Source organism: Harmonia axyridis, chromosome 4, assembly GCF_914767665.1.
Source record: "Harmonia axyridis chromosome 4, icHarAxyr1.1, whole genome shotgun sequence".
Lineage (NCBI taxonomy): Eukaryota > Metazoa > Arthropoda > Insecta > Coleoptera > Coccinellidae > Harmonia > Harmonia axyridis.
Window position 1 is genome coordinate 48,078,069 of NC_059504.1, and position 27,543 is coordinate 48,105,611.

General features: G+C 36.7%; 1 protein-coding gene across 1 annotated transcript in view; it reads right to left on the bottom strand.

Annotated features, from left to right (window-relative positions):
- LOC123678731 (neuroligin-4, X-linked) overlaps positions 1-27,543 on the bottom strand; it is a 145,357-nt gene that overhangs the window by 13,779 nt on the left and 104,035 nt on the right. The window contains exons 7-8 of the mRNA XM_045615888.1: positions 24,838-24,989; positions 11,513-11,625 (exon numbers count right to left, since the gene is read on the bottom strand). Coding sequence (XP_045471844.1) covers positions 11,513-11,625; positions 24,838-24,989 — 265 coding nt within the window. The remainder of the gene's footprint in view (positions 1-11,512; positions 11,626-24,837; positions 24,990-27,543) is intronic.

The window sequence follows — 27,543 nt, forward strand, 5'->3', positions numbered from 1 at the left end:
AAGAAGTGGATGACCAAGATAGACTAATTATAACGGGTGTTTTTTTTCGAGGTATACAACTTTAAGTTGGCATTACTGTTCAAGATGGCGACCGATTTAACAGCTGTCAAGTGATTTATTCTCAATTCATCGTGAATAGCCAAACTATCATCAAGTAAGGCGTAGATTCGTTATAATTTGTGAATATTCGAAATCACTTCATACTTCTGGCATTGTAATGTGCTGTTAACAGAATTAGACAATATTTCATGGAACATCAAATGAAATTTTTTACGCAAGCTTCTCTCTTTAAAGATTCCTTAAATTTCAGTTGTCAATTTGAGGATATTATGTAGTTCAATAGAATAGACAGTTTTTAATGGTTCACCGGAAACTGGAAAATCTTTTGAAATAAATGTTTTTCTATTCAAATGGTTCAGGAAACAAGAAAAGAGGAAAAATAATATATCATCAGTTCAGTAGTAACAATTCCATAACCCATTAAATACATAATATACCTTCCAGATTTGATTACCAGTCCCATCATGTCAGTTAAATTGAGCCTTATTTGCCTACCCTCACTAGCAAATTTCCAATCAAGTCCTATTTTCATAGAACGACGACATTATTAAGTTCCCATGACCACACAATGTGACATTGCTGTATAGCTACCCCACATAATATTGCGTTATCACCAAAACCACACGTCCAAAGTACAAACTCACTCGCATATCGCGGAATGTATTGAAATTGATTTCCAGAACACGCGTGGAAGGGAACACTGGCATCAAATTTCCCCTGTTGCTGGGGTATATAACTTTATTAGAATTAACCGCCATGAATAAAATAAGTTGAATAGAAGGATTAATCTAAAAACCACACCTGCTAATTTTGAATTTCGGTAATTGGTTATAAATTTACCGGTATTTCTTCATAATTCACCTATCATAATGTTAGAAAATTCCTCAGAACAATAGAATTTATATCTACTAAAGAGTAAAGACTTTATTAAGCAGGGGGAATTTTCAAGAACGAACCACCCTTACAAAAGGACAAACTGTGGGATCCTGCAGTTGAAGGCTTTTTATTACCTTGGTGTATAATCTACTCTTTGTTATAGACTGGAAATACCTTAATTTGCAAATGAACGATGGTGCAAAGTTTTGATTTGTTGCTAGAGCCCCAACCAGTAGTAGAAAGATCTGTGCTGACTTCATGAAACTCATAAAAACCGGATTTTTTACTATTTGATCTGAATCATGCGTTTTTATAACACCCACTAGAAGAAGTGTAGAAGTGAAACAACCTCCTTGAAGCCATCTCAGATACTGGGGTTCATTAGAATTCTGGAACTGGGGAACGACTGATGACGAGAAGAGCTCTGTAGACTTCAAGATATCGGTTCAATGAAACCCCCTTAAATCTAAATCTAATCTAAAATCTCGAAAACTGATTTTGCAACAGTTTGAATTATCAACGATAGTTATCAAGATACGTTTCTGCAAAAATGGGCAATTTTTTTTTCAAATAACGATTTGCCCAGGGCCCAGAATGATCTCAAACCGGCAGTGCACATTTCTTGTAATTTGGTGAGAATGCTTCTTTTTATAGTCTCGATATAAATAGTCGCAAGATAATCTTGTGGCATTACATTTTAAATATGATTTCTGGCATATGACCGCCACGGCTGGCTCGGATGTAGTCCAATCTGGACGTCCAATTTTCGACGACTTTTTCCAACATTTGTGGCCGTATATCGGCAATAACACGGCGAATGTTGTCTTCCAAATGGTCAAGGGTTTGTGGCTTATCCGCATAGACCAATGACTTTACAAGCCCCACAGAAAGTAGTCTAGCGGAGTTAAACCACAAGATTTTGGAGGCCAATTCACAGGCCCAAAACGTGAAATTAGGCGGTCACCAAACGTGTCTTTCAATAAATCGATTGTGGCACGAGCTGTGTGACATGTTGCGCCGTCTTGTTGGAACCACAGCTCCTGGACATCATGGTTGTTCAATCCAGGAATGAAAAAGTTAGTAATCATGGCTCTATAACGATCACCATTGACTGTAAAGTTCTGGCCATCATCGTTTTTGAAGAAGTACGGACCAATGATTCCACCAGACCATAAAGCGCACCAAATAGTCAGTTTTTCTGGATGTAACGGTGTTTCGACATACAATTGAGGATTAGCTTCACTCCAAATGCGGCAGTTTTGTTTGTTGACGTAGCCATTCAACCAGAAGTGCGCTTCATCGCTAAGGGACGTAGTGCGCGATACGTATTCCGCACAGAACCATTATTTTCGAAATAAAATTGCACTATTTGCAAGCGTTGTTCAGGCGCGAGTCTATTCATGATGAATTGCCAAACCAAACTGAGAATAAATCACTTGACAGTTAAAAAAAGTGTTAAACCGGTCGCCATCTCGAACAGTAATGCCAACTTTATGTGGGTATTTGTCAAAATTATTTTGGTTAACGAATCACTTGACAGCTGTAAAATCGGTCACCATCTTGAACAGTAATGTCAACTTAAAGTTATATACCTCGAAAAAAAACACCCGTTATTACTGGATTCAATGTGCCTACTTAGTTTTTTGGTTTATAAGGAATATGCTTACGTTACCCATTCAAGAATGGGATGAGTGTTCTACCTCAGAAATCAAACTTGGGATCGGAACGCCGTCAATTCAAGAGGTTTTTGTTTGATTTGCCCTGTCTTCCAGCCACAAACCTATTATCCAAATTCTGTCGATTGCACAATTCTTCGAAAATCCCTCGTGCAAGAACTGTATAAGTTATGAATATCCAGGAAAAAATCCCCGATCCCTCAATCAGCGCATTACGGACGCAGGAGGTCAGGACGAAAAACTCCATTTTCGGCGTCTAATATTTGATCCGCCATCATCCGGGTTAACGACAGGGTCGAGAGAAGAGGGGACATCGGGACTAGAAAAACGTCGCTTTCGAACAATCTACCGGCTTAGGACGGAAGCCGCCCGGCAAATATATATATCGGAAGCGACGTTGCTCAGATCCCGCAGATTTAAGATTCGGATCCCGGAAAACTCGAAATAGAATTCCACATTTTCGATTGTTTCCTACCGGGATCGGGGCGAGTTGGCAAAGTTGCGGGGTTGATCCGCGCTAGGGATTAAGGAATCCGGGACGCCGATCGGGAGCTCATTAGGCGTCTAATGCAATTATCTTGGCGGTTAAAATCTGCTGATTAGGTGTGCATCCGGAGGATTCGCTTAAACTTGCCGGAATGCGATCGCTTATTTCTCTGCGCTTTCATGAATTATACGGGGTTTACCAATAGTCACTTAGGAATTCTAATGGTCATGATCAGTTAACGGATTTAATGCAACATAGCAATGGATATGTGCAAGAAGGATGCTAAAAACATATAACATTTAAAAAACTACTTTTTCTGCTATTGATAATAATATAAAATCTTCGAAATTGAATGACATTTATGTAGGATCCAGTTATTGTTCCCTGTAAATAATTGAGATGGTCAACAGGATGTTTGGAGACCTATTATTTCTTCAAGTGTCGAGGGCATGACAGTTTCAATGAATTTACAGGGAACGAATTGTTATTGTACATATAATGTAAAAAGGATGTGTTATTCTTCGGGGTGGTGAAGATGTGTCATGTCGGTTGTAGAACTTGAGAGATTTACTGGGGTTAGGAAAGATCGAAGAAAAGACGGTTATACCAGATGTGTCACATCTGTGTATCAGGTTCTAGTCCTTCGAGAATATTCGATTTCCAGGAATTTGCGAAGTGCTTTGTGGGCGGTACGGCAGAACTCTTTAGTGGACTAGGGGATGGTACTCTCCCTAAGGGTGTGGTCAAGCCGGAAGGAGGGGAGGATATTCAGAGTGGACGGGGTAAGTTGCGGTCAGGGGACGAAGTAAGTTCGAGTCGTGAGTCGTAAATAGTTGTTTAAACTTCAAAATAGTTTAATTATTACTTAAACCGAACAAAGTCACGGAGAAGAAGTGGAGAGGCCAGGTAATCGAATCATACCTCTAGACGATCGATTAACCAAGCCTACATTTATTCTATTTACACTTTTTATTATGTTAATATTACTTGTATTGCTAGACAGTAGCTTCAAAATTACCGTTCTTCAAGAACTCCAAATTAAAAAACGTCTGCGGGGTCAAATTAATAAAGCATATCTCGGCTACTTTGTACATACAGCAATAAGAACGGGGGAAAACCTCGTGCTCGAAGGGAAAAGACCCAGAGGAAGGTTTCTAATGAGGTGGAAGGATAGATTGAAGCAAATGACCAGGTACTCAATACACGAAGCAATACATCTGGCACAAGATAGAATTCCATGGAAGCAGCAAATTCGAACACATACCGGAAAATATCACTACACCCTCACGAGGGTAAAGACTGGGAAGGGAAGGAGACAGTACCGTCTTGAGATTTAACATTTTGAAAAACTGATTTTTTGAAATGAAACTGTAGCCTTTGCAGAGCTTTTCATAAAGAGGTTTTATTTTTAATAGCCCGCTATCTGTCATTTTTGACAAGCATTTTTGACAAGCAAACAATAGGCCATCAATAAACATGGAACGATACATGCTTCAATAATGCATTGAACTCGTTAAAATATACTGTAAATGAATTGAAAATGTTGCAGTCACAGTTCGCTGAATTAAAGCACATATGGGTTCTTTGAGCTGTTGGGGCATGTTAGTGATGTGGAGAATAAAAACTGTCTGTGTCGCTCAACAGCAACTGAGAATATTGCTGCTATGACCCGTAGTGTTGACGAAAACCTAGGTTTGTCGATACCTCATCGATATTAGAAATTAGGCATTCTACATATAAACATTACATATAAAGACTTGTTAACACAAGAACTCAAGCAGATAAATCACCAGCAAGGTCATATCTTCTCTGATTCAAAATAACTACTCCATTAATATTGAGTGTAATTATTTCAATGTCACTAATATATTTCAAATAATACGCCAGAAGGGCAGTTACTAATCGTTGTGCTATCGAGAATGGTAGCTATAGACTGTCGTTATTCATGACAAAATGGAAACATGATACTCGAACGTGCCACTGGACCGAAACATGACGTTTTTAGTGAATTATGTTATTAATCAATGTTTGAAATTAGTTGGAGTCCATTCAAATGGACTTTTGGGCAACTGGATACCTGTTACATTCACATGTAGCAATTGTATTCGCTAATTATTTGCGATGTTGGACACGGAATATAATTATTGTATACTCGATAAGAATATACAGTTCGGAAAAATAAAATAGAATAGTAATTTACGTAACAAGTCCAGAAAATAGGGTTTTTTTGGACGAATAGACAAAATTCCAGGACGAGCGTAAGCGAGTCCTGGAAGTCTGTGAGTCCAAAAAAACCATTTTCGGGCGTGTTGCGTACAATCTTTTTTCGGCAACCATGTAAAATAACAATATCGCTGCTGCTTTCCATATATTATTGCGATTGCGATAAAAAAACATGCAAATTTTTGACAACTAATTTCATATGAACTGTCAGCCGTTATCTCGGTTGCTATGGATTCTATGATTCTTTTCCGGCCTAGTCCGGGAAGTACGTACTTTCCGGACTAGGCCGGGAAATGCTACTTTCTCAGAGAAAAAGCGTCCGGGAAGTGAGCACTTCCCGGACGGTTGCCGAAAAAATTCATTTCCACTCTAATAGTCTGTTGGTGATAATTTATTTTGGAACTGGGTTATCTCGTGAACTGAAAAGTATATGAAACGTTGTATGAATTTGTAAACTATTCTGATTTGACGTCGAAGACCTGCATGGCAGTGGAAGAGAAGGTTTTCGAAGATGCAGAATTGGAGGTATTACTTGATCAAGATTCGTGTCAAACGCATCAAGAATTGGCAGGGTCATTAAGAGTGACGCAACAAAACATTTCAAAACGTCTGAAAGTCATGGGAATGATTCAGAAACAAGGAAATTGGGTGCCGTACGAGTTGAAGCCGAGAGATGTCGAACGGCGTTTGGTTGCTTGTGAATAGCTGCTTGCAAGGCAAAAATGGAAGGGAAGTCTGCATCGCATTGTGACTGGAGACGAAGAATGGGTTTATCACGCAAATCTTTAGCGCAGAAAATCATGAGGATATCCCGGCTTCCACGTCGATGGACAAACCGACCAAGGCTCCCAGTATTTGGAGGGACCAGCTCGGCGTATGTATTATAAGTTGTTGAAACTAACTGAAACAATCACAGGCGATCGTTATCGAACGTAATTAATACGTTTGAGCCGAGCATTGAAAGACAAATGACCGCAATACAACGAGAGACATGATGAGGTGATTTTACAGCATGACAATGCTCGACCCCATGTTGCGAAAGGGGTCAAGGCATACTTGGAAACGTTGAAATGGGAAGTCCTATCCCACTCACCGTATTCTCCACTCGTTGCTCCCTCGGACTTGTTTCGATCAATGGCACACGGCCAGGCTGACCAGCACTTCCGGTCTTATGAAGAAGTAAAAAATTGGATCGATTCGTGAATCGCTTCAAAAAATGACCAGTTTTTTCAACGCGGGATTCGTACGTTGCCCGAAAGATGGGATAGAGTAGTGGCCAGTGATGAACAATTCTTTGAATCATAAATGTATAACCAGTTTTTTACAATAAAGCCTCGAATTTCAGAAAGAAACGGCGGAAGCAAAGTTGTACGCCTATGTTATCTTTCTTCTCATCAAAATAAAACCTCTTATGGAAAACCCTTGATAGCCTTCACTCGGAAGTTGATGATAAACTTCGATGACGTCAGGGTGATCATATCTCAGATTTGCATAGATTCACAGTTATTTGGTGTCCAAGGATGCATGAATGCATGAGTGCTCAAAATCAAAAGACTTGTACCAAGTCGGTCCCTTTCTCGAATGTTTACATATTCAATTCCCATGAACTGTGGAATTGGCAGTGCTTGAAACTTCTCACAGAAGCCTAGGGGAGTAGGAATCAGTAATCACAGATATTCAACCATAAACACAAGAAAATAATTCCAAATAACGACTCCCAGCACGCTTTACGTGATACTAATCCCGATTACTTCTTCTTCTTTATTTCAATCCGGGCAACATCGAAAACAAAACGAAATCCTCTCTAAATCATAGTCGACTTGTTTTTTTCTAGACCGGAGTTTCACGGCGGCTCTCGGTGCCTACGTTGCCAAACGTAATTTAGGCTCATAATTTCCAATTTCCTCGAGGTCTCGACCATGGTCGCTTTTCCTCTCTCCTGATCGGATAATTCGGATCAGGCAAGCTGGGCGTGGCTGGCGAGAGAATTCTCTTCGATTAAACCAGACAACTGGGCAAAAATTATTGGGAATATTCTGTTTTGAAATAACTTCTCGACGTGTTTATTTGTTGTAGGTTGGTATAGCTGTTGTGTTTGGAGCTATAGAACTTTAAATTGCAATAAAACAACGATGGATTATTCGATTGACATGAATTTTAATTATCCGCAAGATAATCTTGTGGCATTACATTTTAAATATGATTTCTGGCATATGACCGCCACGGCTGGCTCGGATGTAGTCCAATCTGGACGTCCAATTTTTGATGACTTTTTCCAACATTTGTGGTCGTATATCGGCAATAACACGGCGAATGTTGTCTTCCAAATGGTCAAGGGTTTGTGGCTTATCCACATAGACCAATGACTTTACATAGCCCCACAGAAAGTAGTCTAGCGGTGTTAAATCACAAGATCTTGGAGGCCAATTCACAGGTCCAAAACGTTAAATTAGGTGGTCCCCAAACGTGTCTTTCAATAAATCGATTGTGGCACGAGCTGTGTGACATGTTACGCCGTCTTGTTGGAACCACAGCTCCTGGACATCATGGTTGTTCAATTCAGGAATAAAAAACTTAATAATCATGGCTCTATACCGATCACTATTGACTGTAACGTTCTGGCCATCATCGTTTTTGAAGAAGTACGGACCAATGATTCCACCAGTCCATAAAGCGCACCAGTCAGTTTTTCTGGATGTAACGGTGTTACGACATACACTTGATGATAAGCTTCACTCCAAATGCGGCAGTTTTGTTTGTTGACGTAGCCATTCAACCAGAACTGCGCTTCATCGCTAAACAAAATTCGCTTATGAAAATCGGGAACAACGGCAATCTCATTTTGGGCCCATTCGACGAATCTACGCCTTACTTGATGATCGTTTGGCTTCAATTCTTGCACAAGTTGGATTTTGTAAGCAAGCAAACCAATATCCTTCCGCAAAATCTTCCATAAAGTGGATGGACACAGATCCAATTCCTAGACTCATTCGGGTCTGCCTCAATGCTACGCTCTACAGCAGCAACAGCTTCTTCTGTACGCACTGTATGGCGTCTCTGGGGATGCGAGTTATCGATAAGAGTAAACGTGGTGCGAAAACATTCCATGGTTAATTGAATTAACTGCTCTGATGAACGATTTTGTCGACGATAAAAATGGACGTAGTGCGCGATACCTATTCCGCACAAAAACATTATTTTCAAAATAAAATTGCACTATTTTCAAGCGTTGTTCAAGCGTGAGTCTATTCATGATGAATTGCCATACCAAACTGAGCCATCTTGAACAATAATACCAACTTAAAGTTATATACCTCGAAAAAAAACACCCGATAGCTGCGTTTTTGTATTATCGTAGATTATTTTGATACAAAACACACGAACATTTCGGTCGCAATACTGATTGATTTGGTACGTAGCCTACCGAAGCCTGAATAACAATCGATGTTGACTGATCCGTCAGTTGGAAGGAACTCCTACTACCATAATATCTCGAATTAACATGAGAAAGCCATTCTAATCGTGAAATATATATATATTGATGGAGGTTTCAATTCCAGTGAAGTTCCTGTTAATTATGTGTATAAAGAGGGAACACTACTACGTGGCTGCTCAGGTCAAAACGAAATTGAAGATATTTCTTCTTACAAATCACCGATTTTTTGGAGTTTTCACATAATCTCCTTAAACAATAATCAAAATGGAAGGAAGTGAATATTTTTAATTTGCGAATGAAAAATTAAAAAAATATGTTGATAACTTTTCGTTTTTCGCGAAAAAATATATACTTTGTACAGGGTGGGCAAATAAGCGAGGTAAGCGGCTGTATCTCACTATCCACTCATCGTAGAGACTTGCGGTAAAAATTTTTACCCCTAAAGTGTACAAGAAAACACACTGGAAATTGTTTTGAAGTTCATACATCTACCGCTAGGGGGCGTAATAGCTACCGTCGGCGTCGTGTAGAAAAATGAATTTTGCTTGAAAATGTTTCATATGAAGTTGAAGAAAAACTATCATCACTGTAATCGTTGAAAAATTCTCTATCTTTTTGAATTGTCACTTTCGATTTTACGACATCAAATAAGGGTAGGGGACAGGGAGAAATTTGAATGATTGAAATGCCTGTAACTTCAGTTTGGCTCAACATTTCTGAGCAAATTAGATCTCGTCTGAAAGATAATATCTTGTTGATTGAGGACAAAATATACTCATGATAAATTTGTTTTTGCTGCTTTCGATAGGGGGCGCTTAGTAAGAAGTTCATTGTTTTGTTCATTTAACTCCGAAATTTCAAAAGTAATGAAGAGATTTCCTTAACAGAAACAGAAATTCCATCGAATATGCATGAAAAAACCAGAAGGTCGAATTGAAAACAAACTGAAAACGCGATTTCATAATTCGATATGATAATTGATTGTGCTATTTCATGACGTAGCATACAAATTCAATCACAGATTCATATTTCTTCCACGGTTTCGAATTTTCACCCTTCTAGTTACTCTTGATCATAGATTAAAGAAATTCCAAAACCCCGCCCACCAATCGATGATTGTTGGTGAACTGAATTGTTATAAGTCTATGACATTGACATGCAAAAATACGGATTCACGTGAATGTTCTATCTATTTTTCCCAGATAGTTATTTTTAAGGTATTTTATGCATATTTTTTATTTGAGTTACATTTGATATTATGGTTTATTTTATCAATTGGTGTTGATGATAGTAACAATGTTATCTGTTACAGATTTATGATGATTGCCGACAATGATGATGAAAATAAAAGACAACGAAGTTCTAATGAATAAAGTGATTGGTGAGTACAGTTACAGGTAGTAAGTCCATTCAAGGACAACAATTTCTACCATATTCTTACTAGAAGTCTAGAAGTCAGTGAACATGAGGGGAAATTGTTTAACAATCCGAAAATAGGTCTTGAACTTTCCAGAAAAGAGAAGGACAAGGAAAAACTTGTCTTCTTATGTTTTGTTAACGTATTCAAGTTAAGTTTTCTATCTTCAACTAGTTGTTTCTCTGTTTTCGTGAACACATCATAGACCGAAATAGGAATAAAGATTTTTGTCCAATCTCCTTTGAATCGAATAAAATATAAGAGGACTCTTAACTGAAAAAACCAGTCAGATCTTGATATTATATTTTTCAAGAGGACTTGGGTAGGTCAGCAATTCCAGACATTTAATTCAAATCTATTGTGATCTAGCAATGCAGTTACTGAAAACATGATTTAATGCATCGATTTGATTTGAATATTGTGTCATTCGATTTCATAACACAGAAATGCAACCATAGTGTTATATGTCTTTCACGGTTTAGAATCATAGATTGAATAAATTCCAAAACCCCGCCCACCAATCGATGATTGTTGGTGAACTGAATTATTATCAATCTATGACACTGACTTGCAAAAATACGAGATTCATGTGAATCGATCAATTTTTCTGTAGATAGTTATTTCGAAGGTCTTTTTTGCACATCATTTAGTGTTGATGATACTAAATATGTTCTCTGTTATAGATTTATGATGTCCCATCAATGAATTGCTAACCGTGATGTAATGATGAAAATAAATGACAACTACTTTCCAGGAGAATAATGAATCGAAGTTTATAATGACGTAAACCTCTTTCACATAGGAATGAACTTATCGGTGAGTATCTACTTAAAAAAATATCAGTTATAGATAGAAAAACATTCAATAGTGGAAACGTTATTGCATAAAATTGTAAAATAGAAAATATTTTTGGATATGATTGAGAATATCGAGCCATTTTTTCGATTGATAATCCAATTCTGTTAACTCGCCATCATATGGAATTCCGTATATTTTTTTTTCGATTGACTCACATCGTACAAATACCAACTCCACATTTCATAATTCTATGCGAGATAATTTTCAGCTATTAATTCAGGTTCGATGAATATTCATATTGATAAAGCTTTTAAATAGGGAAAATATTTTAGTATCGGCTTTTGGGGGATGTAAATATGGAAATATTTATTAGTATAAACATTTTTTATATTATTCGAAAATTGATAGCCATTATAAAAATTGAATACATTCAGATATGAATTTTTAATGCCCCTCAACTATCAGTTTTGCCAGATACATTCCCGAATTTTGGAATAAACAAAACCTCCGTATAGTTGGATAAAAAAGGTTGCACTCACCTAAATTCAGATATTTTTTATGAACAGCTTCATATGCTGTCCATTCTATGTTTTTCAGCCTTGCCTTCTCTTGTCTTGTGGAGTGATCACTATCAGGAGATTCGTTCGGATTTCTGAAAAAATATTATATATAAAGATTGCGAACAGAAGTAGGTAATCCAAAAAACTAATGGAGAAAAGATTCGTCATACTGGAGTCGAACTTAATCATTTTGAGCTATTTCCGGCACAAAAATGGATAATTATAGTAACAACGTAACAACTTCCTTTACCTTGAACCATCCACAAGTGGACAATGGAATACGGTGAGTAGCTTTGCTCCTCTAGAAGATTTCAACCATTTGGTACTACATCCAAATAATGAATACATCAAGCCATCTTTACAACTGTTTGAATTTAAGTTTCAGTGTTATTGTGTTATTTGAATTCGGCACTTCAGTTTTAAGTGCTATTCATATAAGTCGATCCACCTAGTGTGGTTTGTTTCAGTTTAGATTAATTGCCCTATTTTCTATTGTGCATTATTGAGGGGTTTTCAAATAAGAGGTTTCATTTTGACTCTTTTCCTCGTCTCAATTTCAACCAATCATAAACGCTCAATTTTGAATTTCTAGATGGGATGGGTTCTTGAATGACGTCAACGGTTTCGATATCACATCACTGTCTTGTCCCAACAGCTCCTATTTTCACTATTACCAGCCGAGAAGGTGCTACACGACTTACCAAAAGTGCTTTAGTTTTGTTAATTTCATTTTTGAAGTAAAATATTACAATTTCAATACTTTGTTGAAGTGTTTGTTGTTTCATTTTTAGCAGTGACATAGTTTTAATTGTCGAATGTCAAAATGTGACAGCTTCAAAAGTGAGAGCTGTCTAGATAGCGGGAAATTCAATAGCCCCTTTATTGGAAAACTCTTTGTATACCATGTGTGAATTCTTTGATAAGGGAATCTGTACTTTTTGTAGAATATAACTTTCATCATTTCTTCACGTATTTTTTCAGAACTGAATGCATTATCTTGTACCTTGAAAATTGAAGATATAGATTGAAATCTTATGCGAAAAATACTTTTTTTAATCGATCCAATCAAATATCATTTAAATGGTTGCATTTTTTTCATTAATCACTATCTTATATCTTGTCTTTATCATCTCTTGAAGTTCATCTTCAAAAAGAATAGCGGGAAATTCAATAGCCCTTTTATTGAAAAACTCTTTATATACCATGTGTGAATCGTTTGATAAGGGAATCGGCACCTTTTGTATATAACTTTCATCATTTCTTCACGTATTTTTTCGGAACTGAATGCATTAATCTTGTACCTTGAAAATTGGAGATAAAGATTAAACTGATGCAAAAAATACTTTTTTCCATCGATCCAATCAAATATCATTTTATTGGTTGCATTTTTTTCATTAATAACTATTTTATATCTTGTCTTTATCATCTCTTGAAGTTCATCTTCAAAATCGGAATCGGAACCTTTTGTAGAATATAACTGTCATCATTTCTTCACGTATTTTTTCAGAACTGAATGCATTATCTTGTATCTTGAAAATTGAAGATAAATATTAAAATCTGATGCGAAAAATACTTTTTTTAATCGATCAAATCAAATATCATTTTATTGGTTGCATTTTTTTCATTAATTTAGGCTTGGTTAATCGATCGTCTAGAGGTATGATTCGATTACCTGGCCTTTCGTCTTTTCCTCCGCGACTTTGTTGGATTTGCAATAATTAAACTCTTTTGAATTATTTACATCTATTTACAAAGCCACGCTTATACAGTACAAACTCAGTATTGAGAAGATCTTATTTACGTCTTAATTACAAGTTTCTCACTACGGTACTGAATTTCGTCTTTAACTCTAGTTTAATTACTCGAAACGTCTTCGATTATCACGTCTTCGTCGTACTTCAAGTTTTCGGTCGTCTCGTCTCTAACTTGTTCGCGACTCGTCTTAATCTAGTCCGCGAACCGTCTTTTCGTCTTACGTCTTAAGTTGACCGACCGAACTCGACTCGTCTTCGGCTCAAGTTGAACTGTGTCTTTACCGATCGGAACTACCCTGTCTCGAATATCGACCTCCCTTCTTTTCGTCTTGGCCACACCCTTAGGGAAAGTACCATCCCCTAGTCCAATAAGAGCTTTGCCGTACCGCCCACAAAGATCTTCGCGGATTCCTGGAAATCGAATATTCTAGAAGGACTAGAACCTGATAAACAGATGTAACACATCTGGTACGACCGTGTTGTCTTCGAACCTTATCAACCCCCCAATAAATCTCTTCAAGATTTACAACTCTTGACATATCTTCGACACCTCGAAGAATAACACATCCTTTTTACATTATGTACAATAACAATTCGTTCCCTGTAAATCAATTGAAACTGTCATGCCCTCGACACTAAAAGAAACTAATAGGTCTCCAAGCATCCGGTTGACCATCGCAATTATTTACAGGGAACAATAATTGGATCCTACATTAATAACTATTTTATATGATCTTTATCATCTCTTGAAGTTCATCTATGTCTCGCCATTCGCCAGTGAAATGAAACAACCTTCAAGTTAGAAAGTGAAACGGCATCAGAGGCAGAGCCAGCATCCAAAACATCAATACCTTGTGTAACTCCAACTTTCTCCCCACACGCAACCTCCTCTCACGTTGAAAAGTTCAAAATTAGTCTTCGATTTAATTAATTCCCGAGTGAGAGGCGATACGAAACTTGCTGTGAGTCGCCCATCTTTTTCTCCGCAAACTATCATCCACCTCCGATACTTCCCTTGAATATGGCACCAATTACTCAGGCCTGTTTTGACGGTACACTCAGATAGGAGCCAATTCAATTATGATACACTACATTTAATTACAACTGTTGTTAGCATCCGAATACGCAGACACTCCTCTCTAATTGTTAATATCCTTAATTCTACACGTTCAGAGCTCCCAGAAGTGTGTGATGTATAGGTATACTCGCATAGGTGAGCTGATAGCTCCGACTTGAGGATTCAGACATCTTTGAATGGGTCTGAATGCGACGAGGGAGTCTTTCATTTGCGAGAACTGTTCGGGGGAGGTAATGAGAAGCTTCTCGGATGATTAATGAGGGTATTGAAATTTCCCCGAGGTTTGCAAATATGATATTGCACGAATTGAGAGGTTTCCTGCCAAGATTTACCCTTATGGATGTGATTCTCTGAATGGAAGAACTTTTTTTTTCATCAGACAATGAGGTAGAAGTCTGCTTCGAAAAACAGTTCTCTACAATTATTATAAAGGGTGTTTTTTAGAGCTATAGAACTTTAAATTTCAATAAAACATCGATGGATTATTGACATGAATTTTATTTATCCGCAAGACAATCTTGTGGCATTACATTTTAAATATGATTTCTGGCATATGACCGCCACGGCTGGCTCGGATGTAGTCCAATCTGGACGTCCACTTTTCGATGACTTTTTCCAACATTTGTGGCCGTATATCTGCAATAACACGGCGAATGTTGTCTTACAAATGGTCAAGGGTTTGTGGCTTATCCGCATAGACCAATAACTTTACATAGCCCCACAGAAAGTAGTCTAGCGGTGTTAAATCACAAGATCTTGGAGGCCAATTCACAGGTCCAAAACGTGGAATTAGGCGGCCACCAAACGTGTCTTTCAATAAATCAATTGTGGCACGAGCTGTGTGACATGTTGCGCCGTCTTGTTGGAACCACAGCTCCTGGACATCATGGTTGTTCAATTCAGGAATGAAAAAGTTAGTATTCATGGCTCTATACCGATCACCATTGACTGTAAAGTTCTGACCATCATCGTTTTTGAAGAAGTACGGACCAATGATTCCACCAGCCCATAAAGCGCACCAAACAGTTAGGTTTTCTGGATGTAACGGTGTTTCGACATACACTTGAGGATTAGCTTCACTCCAAATGCGGCAGTTTTGTTTGTTGACGTAGCCATTCAACCAGAAGTGCGCTTCATCGCTAAACAAAATTCGCTTATGAAAATCGGGAACAACGGCAATCTCATTTTGAGCCCATTCGAGGAATCTACGCCTTACTTGATGATCGTTTGGCTTCAATTCTTGCACGAGTTGGATTTTGTAAGCACGCAAACCAAGATCCTTCTGCAAAATCTTCCATAAAGTGGATGGACACAGATCCAATTCCTGTGCTCGATGGCGGATAGACTCATTCGGGTCTTCCTCAATGCAACGCTCTACAGCAGCAATAGCTTCTTCTGTACGCACCGTATGGCGTCTCTAGGGATGCGAGTTATCAATAAGATTAAACGTGGTGCGAAAACGTTCCATGGTTAATCGAATTAACTGCTCTGATGGACGATTTTGTCGACGATAAAATGGACCTAGTACGCGATACGTATTCCGCACAGAACCATTATTTTCGAAATAAAATTGCACTATTTGCAAGCGTTGTTCAGGCGTGAGTCTATTCATGATGAATTGCCAAACCAAACTGAGCATAAATCACTTGAAAGCTGTTAAATCGGTCGCCATCTTGAACAGTAATGCCAACTTAAAGTGATGTACCTCGAAAAAAAACACCCTTTACATTTTTCTGCTGCTGAATACTGTTTGGTTGAATATTTCTCATGTTCATAAAATTGATGCACAGCTGAAAGTTTCTATGAGAATCCTGGAATGGAACTATTAGATCTACATCTTCACATTGGTTACCAGTGCTATCACATATTCTTCTGCCTTATATTCGAAGAAAAGTTGCAGTCAAGAAAACATGGGATAAATTTAATTTCTGCCCGAATTTATTTCCAATTGTATCTTACCTCCCAGAGACTAGAACTGCCAGATTAAAGTCACGTAAACCTTTATGGATTAATACTTTCCTTCAATTTAATGAGAGTGACAAGGAAATTTGGCGTTCGAATGGAGTTCTTGTTATGTCTTCAACAAAAGTCTAATCGTTGATCCTTCAGAGAAAGTACTAGGAAAATTTGGTGTATTTTGAATCAACTTAGGACTGGTCATGGTGGTTGTAATAGTATGCTCTTCAAATAGCATTCTATTGAAAACCCACTATGTGACTGTATTGTAAAAAAACCATTGACCACTTGGTAAAATTGTCAATTTATGAATTTCATGGTTGTTTCCAAGCTTTCCATTCAATTCCAGATTCTTCTTTAGAGTGGGTCGCTAACTTCAGATCAATATAATGAAAACTATTACATTTAGTACTTCTTTCTGGTTCTTTTCTCTTTGGATTTCAGATTTAATAAAAATATATATGTCGTCAACTTTTGTTGAAGACGAAGGATGAAAAAGATTTTTGTTTGGATGAAGCAGAGGCCTTTTATATAAATATGCCAACTTATTCTGTAAACAAATACACGAATCAATCACTACACCTGTACTAGGAGACAGAGTTTTTGCTGAGGTTTTTATCTGTACTCTTGTATCATACGTTGAAAGTATTATATTTTGAAACCTTAGTTTCAATGAGGTTAAGTTAGCTTGAATGAGGCATCTTCATTATGTTGTCAGATATAATATTTCTACAAGAACTATAACAATTAAAATCAGACGTTTTTACCTAAAGTCAGCTGTCATTCTATACGACGTCTTTGATTTTTTTGGTATTCATTTGGCGAAAATTTGTAATAGCACCAATTGCAGTGATTTCTTACTGGTACAAATATTCGATTCGACATAAACTCGATTTTGGTATTGTTTCTTATTGTAATTCTTTAATTTTTGTCGGTACAGGTCCCTGATTTTGAGGAATCATTTCCCATAGATTCAAACTGGTAAAATACACATTAAAAATGTACTAAACCATTGATACGACCAGTTTCGTTTATTATATTATTATCGAGTTCACATGATAATGTTGTAGTAATCATTGTCACATTATTGTAATTTTCAAGTCCATATGATTTTCAATAAATTTTAATTGTTTAAATGTTTTTTCTCAACTAGTCGAATTAACTCCTTGTTATTAATATATCTCTCATTGATGTTAAATGGCCACTTGAACGGCGTGATTGAACACCTATAGATTTCTTCTGACTGAAATTCTATAATTAGTAATTAGTTGGTCGTTTCAAACATAACAGGATTCAAATATTCTAATACGGAAAAGTAGTCTACTTGATGACAAAATTATTCAATTCGAATTCTAATAGCTCTGCAAGAAGTTATCTAGACATAACTGAAAACTAAGAGCAGAGAAAATTCATTGCACTAAGGATATCTAAGCGGATTTGAAAACGCATGATTACTTGAGCCGGGAGGATGATATTCTTGTACTGTAAAGTTACAACATCCAATCCGCTGCTTTCAGAGATATTCATAAATTATGAGCCGCTCTCTGATACGTAGCAACATGGTATTTAGGGTCTATTTAGGGTATACGGAATTCTTACAGTTTCCTCTCTTCTACAACATACATCAAACAGATGTACCTAATCGAATGAACGAAAATGAAATTGAAAGGTGATGGATTCGTCTGTAACCGTTTTGGATTAGATTGCCGAATGAAAAACTGATTCAGGTTGGGGGAGAGTAACATGATGAAATTGTTTTCATCATTTTCCAAGTCATAAAACAATCTCCAGGATGGAATTCTTCATTGTGAACACTACGAGAAACTGTGGAAGATAAATAAATAAACAGGTTACATCAGATAAGGTATTTATCTATAGTGGAAATTTATAGTAGTTGGATATTAATCTTGAAATGGATTTTCATCGAGTAAAGACTGGAACAATCAGAGAGAGAGAGAGAGAGGCATATCATTTCTGGATTTTCCTTAGGTCTCAAGCTTTAATGAGTCCGCCCCAAGCAAATAATTTAATTAGAAAAGAAAGTCCATAACTCATAATCTGTGCATAACTTGAATATTTTTGCAGAATTCTGTCGAATAGGTGCTTTGCCTTTATTGGATCATTTAGGTAGATCGGTAAATGATCATTTCATTTAAGAATAGAAAAATATCAACGCATCGAATTTTTACGTGACAGTATACACACCAACATCGTAGATAGGTAGGACTAGGCAAATCTATATGTATGAGAGACCTTTTAGCACCAGAATAGCGACAATGCCACGTCTATGGAAAATAAGAACAAATCGAGAATTTCTTCTCTCATCCAACATATTTTCGTGCTAAATATCTCTCAACAGAGGAAATGTATATGAACGCCTGAAGCTATCGCTTTGCGACCTTCTGGTTTTTTCATACAAATTTGATGGGATTTCTGTTTCTGTCAGAACTTAAAGACACAATTTGGTTTTTCGCAGTGCATTAGTTGAAGAATATCTTCTTTCGGCCATAACTTCAGAACGCCTAAAACTATCGCTTTGCGACCTTTTGGTTTTTTCATGCAAATTTGATGAAATTTCTGTTTCTGTTAAGAAAATCCTATCATTACATTTGAAATTTCGGAGTGAAATGAACAAAACGATGAACTTCTGACTTAGCGCCCCCTATCGAAAGCAGCAAACACAAATTTATCATGAGTATATTTTGTCCTAAATCAACAAGATATTATCTTTCAGACGAGATATAATTTGCTCATAAATGTTGAGCCAAACTGAAGTTACAGGCATTTCAGTCAGTCAGATTTCTCCCTTTCACCTACCCTTATTTGATGTCGTAAAATCGAAAATGACAATTCCAAAGATAGAGAATTTTTCAATGATTACTGTGATGATATTTTTTCGTCAACTTCATATGAAACATTTTCGAGTAAAATTCATTTTTCTACTCGACGGTAGCTATTACGTCCCCTAGCGGTAGAGGTATGAACTTCAAAACAATTTCCAGTGTGTTTTCTTGTATACTTTAGTGGTAATAGTATATTATTCAACGAGCGGTAATGTAGGTCATAACTCACGCAGATGATGTTTGCAGCACGAGCCGCAGGCGAGTGCTGTAATTCATCAAGTGAGTTATGACCATTACCGCAAGTTGAATACTATACTTTATCTACGACTATATCACTAAATACTAAGAAAAAAATACAGACTTAGAATAAAGACAGAAGGAACGGGAAATAAACATAATGTGCCCGATCCCGTACAAGAGAGATGGAAACTTAGTGCCACCAATCACAATCGAACTAGCTTCGGCTAGCTCGAATCCAGTACAGAGTACAGACATAGAAATTTATTGAAAAACCTTAATAAATGCCTATAAAAATGCATCAAAATATACCAAAAAATATTCCCTGTAAACGATGACTTAATGATCTTACTGCTACACCAATCTTGAAAATTTTTTCAAACTCCTTTATATTTTTTCGAGAAATTAATTCTGTATGGTAACATTAGCTGTTTTTCTTTTGGAAATGTATACCTTTATAATATTTCATCTTCACTATCTGAATTAATCGTTTTCAGCAAAACATTCACAATAATTAGATATCAACTTAATTTGAAAACGTCAAAAGTGACATTCCCTCGGACATTCCTCCCCTCAATAACAATAATGGAATGTTCCCTTTCGGCCAATCGAATAGAAGCAGAGAAGTATAGAAGCACAGATCCATATTTTCCGATTTATAATAGTGAGTTATAGTAGTGAGTTATTATAAATCACGCTGTTTGTTAATAGATACTATTAATTGCTCAAAAGCAGTTGAATAATGAGTATATAATTCAATAGGAGTAGATAAAAATTTTTACCGCAAGTGTCTACGATGAGTAGATCCTGAGATATAGCCGCTTACCTCGCTTATTTGCCCCCTGTACACATCATCAATTCCAGATAACATTCAAATCTATTGAAATCTAGCAGTTCGGTTAATGAAAGCTTTATTATTTTTTACTTCGATTTGATAATTATATCATTCTATAGCATAGCATAGAAATGCAACCACAGTTTTGTATGTTTTCCACGGTTTTGAATCATAGATGAAGAAAATTCCAAAACCCCGCCCACCAATACAGGATCGTTGGTGCACTGAATTATTATAAGTCTATGACACTGACTTGCAATAATACGAGTTTCACGTGAATAAATCGATTTTTCTCCAGATAGGTAGTTATTTGTAGAGAATTCTTTGCATATTTTTTATGTAAGGTACATTTGATATTATGTTTTATTTTTTATTATAAAATATGTTAATGATGCTAAATACATATGTTCTCTGTTATAGATTTATGATGCTTGTCCAGTGAATTGCTAACTGTGATGTTGATAATAAATGATGACAAAGTTCTAGGAAGAGAATAAAACGCAGTTTATAATGACGAAAATCTCTTTCACATTGAGGGAATAAACCCATCCGTGAGTACCCAGAACAATTTTTATTGGTAGGTACTGAGTTCATCCAAGGAAAACAATTCAAATTCTAAATAGTCTAGAAGAAAATTTCAATCATGGGAGAAGGCAAATCTTTTGGTTTCTGCTTTTTTTATGAAACTTGGAATTGCTATCGCTCAATAAGTTACAGAAAACATGATTTGATACTTCGATTGGATAATTATTGTGTCATTCCATGACATAGCACAGAAATTCAACCACAGTTTTTATGTTTCCTACGGTTTTGAATCATAGATGTAAGAAATTCCGAAGCCCCGCCTACCAATGCATCATTGTCTGTGAACTAAATTATTATTAGTCTATGAGACTGACTTGCAAAAATACAAGATTCACGTGAATCAATCACTTCTTTCAAGATAGTTATTTCCAAGGTATTTTATACAGATTTTTCATGCAAGGTACTTTTGATATTACGATTTTATAAAATGTTGATGATTCTTAATACATATATTCTCTGTTATAGATTTATGATGTCTAATCAGTGAAGTGCTGTTAGTGATGTTGAAAATAAAGGACAACCAAGTTCTAGGAGAAGAATGAATCGATATGAATCTAAGTTCATGATGACAAAACGCTTTTTTACATCAAGGAATACATCCATTGGTGAGTACTCAAAACAATTAAAACAAGTAGAAAGTTCATTCAAGAAGAACAATTTCTTCAAATGGTAACTATAACGTTTGAGATAATTTGAATCATGAGAAATGCGAATCTTTTTGTTTATACTTTTTTTTATAAAATTTTGAATTGCTCAAAATTGTGGAATCTAAAGTGTTTGAGCGATTACTGTTTGAAGCCTGCTGGTGGAACCCAAAAAGTCGTTTCTGAATGCTCTTTTCAATCAAGCTATGTTCATATAAGTTATTTCAGAATAAGGTAATGATACTTAAGACTAATGGCCAATTGCACCATTAAAAAAATAAACGCTGTTTACGTTATCAATGTTAAGTACTAATCGATGATTTTAATTTCTACCGATTCCACCGATTGATAATAATCGAAGTTTAGCTAAACAGGAGATATGTTTGGCAACATTTCAAAATATCGACGGTGATCATAAAAAAATCAGCCAATCAATTTTCTAGTATAATGTTCTCTGTTCTTGTCGTGACAAAGTAAACATAAATTACAAATTATTATTACAAATTGTCATTGAATGTTAAGTCACGATCTGAATCTGAATCCATATTTCAATTATGAAATTCCTCACAAAACCAAACACAAAAACATATAATGGAACACCATCAGGTTATGTCCATAAAGAAATAATGTTCAGGTTATGTAATAAGTCATATGGTTATCAGATTCATTGCTCTCATGATATTTACTGCCAATCTGTCTCTACACCTTTTTGGCGGTCTGTCTGGTGGTCTTCTTCCCATCAGCGTTCCTTTTCGCGCAATTTTGGCGAGTCGTGTATCCATTATTCTATTGACATGTTCATTCTACGCCCTCTCTTCCTCTTATCCACCTTACCACATCATCGACCCCGCATTTTTCTCTGATATAGGCATTTTATTTATATTTATTTGTTCTTGAGAAATAATAATTTAACCTTTTTTGAAAATTAGTATCACCATAAAGATTAATTTTCCAGACTTCTGAAATCGTTACTTCTTAAGCAATGTTAATGTTATGTCCTTTTATTATTATCATTACTTTAATTTACTGTTATGGCGAAGACGTTGTTAAGGCGGTCCAGAAGCCAAAATCAACATTGTCACAGTCGGAAAAATTGTGGCAACCGTAAAAAATATCTTCCCGAGTAAACAAGGACGTTCCAGCCGACTCTATGGGGATGAATCAGAATGTGACAACAAATTCGACTGACAAATTACCGAAGTTCGAGTGCCCGGGCCAGAAAGTAAAAAGACAAAGTTAGGTAAAATGTCCCCATCCGGGTGTAACTAAGGATCGCCCGAACTACTCGAGTAGGTCCCCGTTCCGGATTACTAGGAGGGGAAGGGGAGAGAGAGAGTCGCGGAAAGTTGGAAGACATAAGTTTCTAACGAAGAGCACTCCAGGGTTGGCTCTCCAGAGGGGGCATTAGCGACTTGCTGTTCCGGAGATAACAGGGAAGTTTTCTCGGTCGTTTGCCTAGGGCGGCACATCAAAGGAAACCGTCGTTTTCACGGAACTAACGTTTAATTCGGCGGCATTCTTCTTTTTCCGCGTTTGGTCGGGAGCGCTGTTTGAATTGACGGTTTTGGAGAACCTCAATTGATATTTGGATCCTCTTAATTGAATTCGGAATTAATTACTACCTACAATATATTTTGTTTATTTTCTTGGAATCAAGTTGAATAATGGAATCTACGCGAAAGACTATACGCAACAATGTTTGGAGCGATTGTATTTTGAAATTTTTAATGATGTTGTAATAGTCTTCAATAAAATTGCCGAGGAAAACCTTAATGATCAGTTTATTGTTTCTCGTTATCTTCAATTATCCTGAAATTTTGATTTTTGTGTGAAAATCATTCATTTTTCCTCATTCCCCGCCATTATTATGTTTCTCCATACTGCGTTAATTTATTTTTCCTTGTATTCAATCATCTTTATTTTTTTTTTAAGGCATCGTTTGCTATGGCCATTAGCCTCTAACCTAACCATCACCGGACATGTACAACATCCATGACTAGCCAGGATTCGAATCCGATAACTTCGACACCACAGTCGACTCTTCATTGCACTGTACCACCAAGGCATTCAATCAATCATCTTTTCAAAAATTAGCTAGTTCTTCATGAGGTGCTGATGCTAGCACTCTTCATACGGCAGCCTTGGCGTTGTATTTTTCTGCTGCTGAATACTGTTGTTCTGTTTGGTTCAATAGTTTTTCATAAAATTAATGCACAATTTAACGTTTCTATGAGAATTACATTGGTTATCAGTGCTATCCCATTTACTTCCGCCTGATCTTGGGCATTTTTATCTGAACTCATTCCCAATTGTCCATTTTAACGTTTCCTCCCAGATACTAGAACTGTCAGATTGAAGCCACGCAAACCTTTATGTATTAATACCTTCCTTCAATCTAATGAAAGTAGAAAGGAAATTTGGCGTTCGGAGTGGAGTTCTTGTCTTCAACAAAGGTCTTATCGTTAATCCTTCAGAGAAAGTTCTAGGTTTCAAACAGTCTAGGAAAATTTGGTGTATTATAAATCGACTTAAGACTGGTCATGGTCGTTGCAATAGTATGCTCTTCAAATGGCATTCTATTGATAGCCCACTATGTGAGTGTGGTGTAAAATAACCCATTGACCACTTGGTCAATATTGGTCCAATTTATAAATTTCAGGGTGGTTTTCAAGCTATTCATTCAGTTTCAGATTCATACACAGACCAGTGTTACCTCCTATAAGGGGAGACAGAGTTTTTGCTGAGGTTTTTATCTGTCCTCTTGTATCATACGTTGAAATGCTTGATGCCCCGTTTACATTTCCACTGCTGATACTGATATTACATCAACACTTGCTTTGTTATTCCAAAAGAATATTTATTTCGAGTCCTTTCATATTATGGTGGTGGATGGTAGTATCTGGGTTCGAAGCATCCAATTCTTCACTTGTACTTTTTTAGATTTTGTAAATTTTGTTTCCTTTCTTTGCAGAACAGTTTTAGAATGTAAAATTAATTTAGTATCACGTACAGGTTAATATACTCTGTCAGTATATATTACCTCTGTGACAAACTATGTTTATTTGTTGAAGTTCTCGAATAAACTTTATTATTATTATTATTATTATTATCTTTATATAGAATGTTTTATGTTTTCTATCCCAACCGTCTTAGATCCTGTGAGACCTCTCAGAAGCTTAGAGATTATTTAATTGTCAGTTTTGAAAGCCTTATTTTGATGAATTTAAGAATAATGCAATGGAAATATTCTACGAGTGAAAACCCAAATATTTCAACATTCAACAACGGGTTCTTTTATCTTTAGCATCTCTATTTTTCGATATATCATGAAAACGGAATAGGTACAGCTCTGGCAATCTACTTAACACTTACCCAGTCCTGACGAAATTGCTCCAATAGATCATGGTAGTTTCGGAAAGAACAACTTCCGACTTTGTGTAGTTTCTGCCGAAATGGACCATGCCTCCGACCAGTGGCGCACCAAAGAGGTACGCCAGTTCTTCGCCATGGATGCATCCTTGTCGCTGGAAAATGGAAAAATGTCAGATTGAGGTGGAAACTTAAACAATAATCAATCATTACTTTATGATAGGAGGAGTAGTATATGAATCCCTATAAAATTTGATTTCCGGTAGAGTACCTATCATAATTATTATCATTCATAAAACTTTAAAATTATTTCTCTATTTCAGTATCGTAATGAGTTCCCCTCAATAACTTAAGGATATCTCCTTAAATAACTCTTTGAAATAGCAACATTCTAAGCTAACAAATTCTTTCAAAGTTTTATATCCACACACGAAATTTATTCGAAATTTTACTGTATATTACTCGAGATATTGTTAAGGGTGTTTTTTTCAGAGCTATAGAACTTTAAATTGCAATAAAACAACGACCGAATATTCGATTGACATGAATTTTATTTATCCGCAAGATAATCTTGTGGCATTACATTTTAAATATGATTTCTGGCATATGAGCGCCACGGCTGGCTCGGATGTAGTCCAATCTGGACGTCCAATTTTCGATGACTCTTTCGAACATTTGTGGCCGTATATCGGCAATAACTCGGCGAATGATGTCTTCCAAATGGTCAAGGGTTTGTGGCTTATCCACATAGACCAATGATTTTACAAAGCCCCACAGAAAGTAGTCTAGCGGTGTTAAATCACGAGATCTTGGAGGCCAATTCACAGGTCCAAAACGTGAAATTAGGCGGTCACCAAACGTGTCTTTCAATAAATCGATTGTGGCACGAGCTGTGTGACATGTTGCGCCGTCTTGTTGGAACCACAGCTCCTGGACATCATGGTTGTTCAATTCAGGAATGAAAAAGTTAGTAATCATGGCTCTATACCGATCACCATTGACTGTAACGTTCTGGCCATCATCGTTTTTGAAGAAGTACGGACCAATGATTCCACCAGCCCATAAAGCGCCCAAACAGTCAGTTTTTCTGGATGTAACGGTGTTTCGACATACACTTGAGGATTAGCTTCACTCCAAAAGCGGCAGTTTTGTTTGTTGACGTAGCCATTCAACCAGAAGTGCGCTTCATCGCTAATAGACGTAGTGCGCGATACGTATTCCGCATAGAACCATTATTTTTGAAATTAAATCGCACTATTTGCAAGCGTTGTTCAGGCGTGAGTCTATTCATGATAAATTGCCAAACCAAACTGAGAATAAATCTTTTGACAGCTGTTAAATCGGTCGACATATTGAACAGTAATGTCAACTTAAAGTTATATACCTCGAAAAAAAAACTCCCTATACAATTATTATCGAATTGAATAAATTTGATATTAATCTACCAAACGATCATCCTGAAGTGTTCAAAGTTGAAAACACGACCCATAAACATGCATAACTCCATCAACCTCCCCAAGAATCCAATAAAACTTTCAATACCCCAATTTTATTAGAAACATCCGCGATACCCGCGCATTCTCCTGGCCGAGGAGAACACTCAAACGGATTCATATTGATGGCAACATCAACAAATTTACCGGAATATCTCTTCTTTTCTGTCGTAAGAATTTATGGGTAATTGAGTATCCGCTTTCTTTCGCCTGCCATAATAAAGATGGATAAGTGCAGATAAACCCCCACAATGCTAAAGCGTCCTGATGACGTGAGTATTCATCTTAATTTTTTATCTGACCCGGAGCGTAAAAAAAGATGCTCCAAATTTATTGTGCAGGTTTTCAGGGGTGTTCTCCCACTTCTCCCTGCTGGGGGAGGATTCGTCTTCATTAATTACTTGAAGCCTTACGCTTTTATGAGTTGAAATTGCAATCGATCAGGCAGGGGAGTTTCGATGACAGGATTAGTTCGAGTATGGATAATTGGTTTTCACTTGGGTTGAATTGAAGATGAGAGTTCCACAGTTTTCTCATAGGAACTAATATGGTAATATGATTCAGACAGATTGGTAATAACGCACATATATGAGGATCAAAGAGGTTTATTATACAAAGTGTTCCTAAATTGGAGGAAAAGGGTGTTTTTTTTAGAGCTATAAAACTTTAAATTGCAATAAAACAACGATGAATTATTCGATTGACATGAATTTTATTTATCCGCAAGATAATCTTGTGGCGTTACATTTTAAATATGATTTCTGGCATATGAATGACATGGCTGGCTCGGATGTAGTCCAATCTGGACGTCCAATTTTCGATGACTTTTTCCAACATTTGTGGCCATATATCGGCAATAACACGGCGAATATTGTCTTCCAAATGCTCAAGGGTTTGTGGCTTATCCGCATAGACCAATGACTTTACATAGCCCCACAGAAACTTGCCTAGCGGTGTTAAATCCCAAGATCTTGGAGGCCAATTCATAGGTCCAAAACGTGAAATTAGGCGGTCGCCAAACGTGTCTCTCAATAAATCGATTGTGGCACGAGCTGTGTGACATGTTGCGCCGTCTTGTTGGAACCACAGCTCCTGGACATCATGGTTGTTCAATTCAGGAATGAAAAAGTTAGTAATCATGGCTCTATACCGATCACCATTGACTGTAACGTTCTGGCCATCATCGTTCTTGAAGAAGTACGGACCAATGATTCCA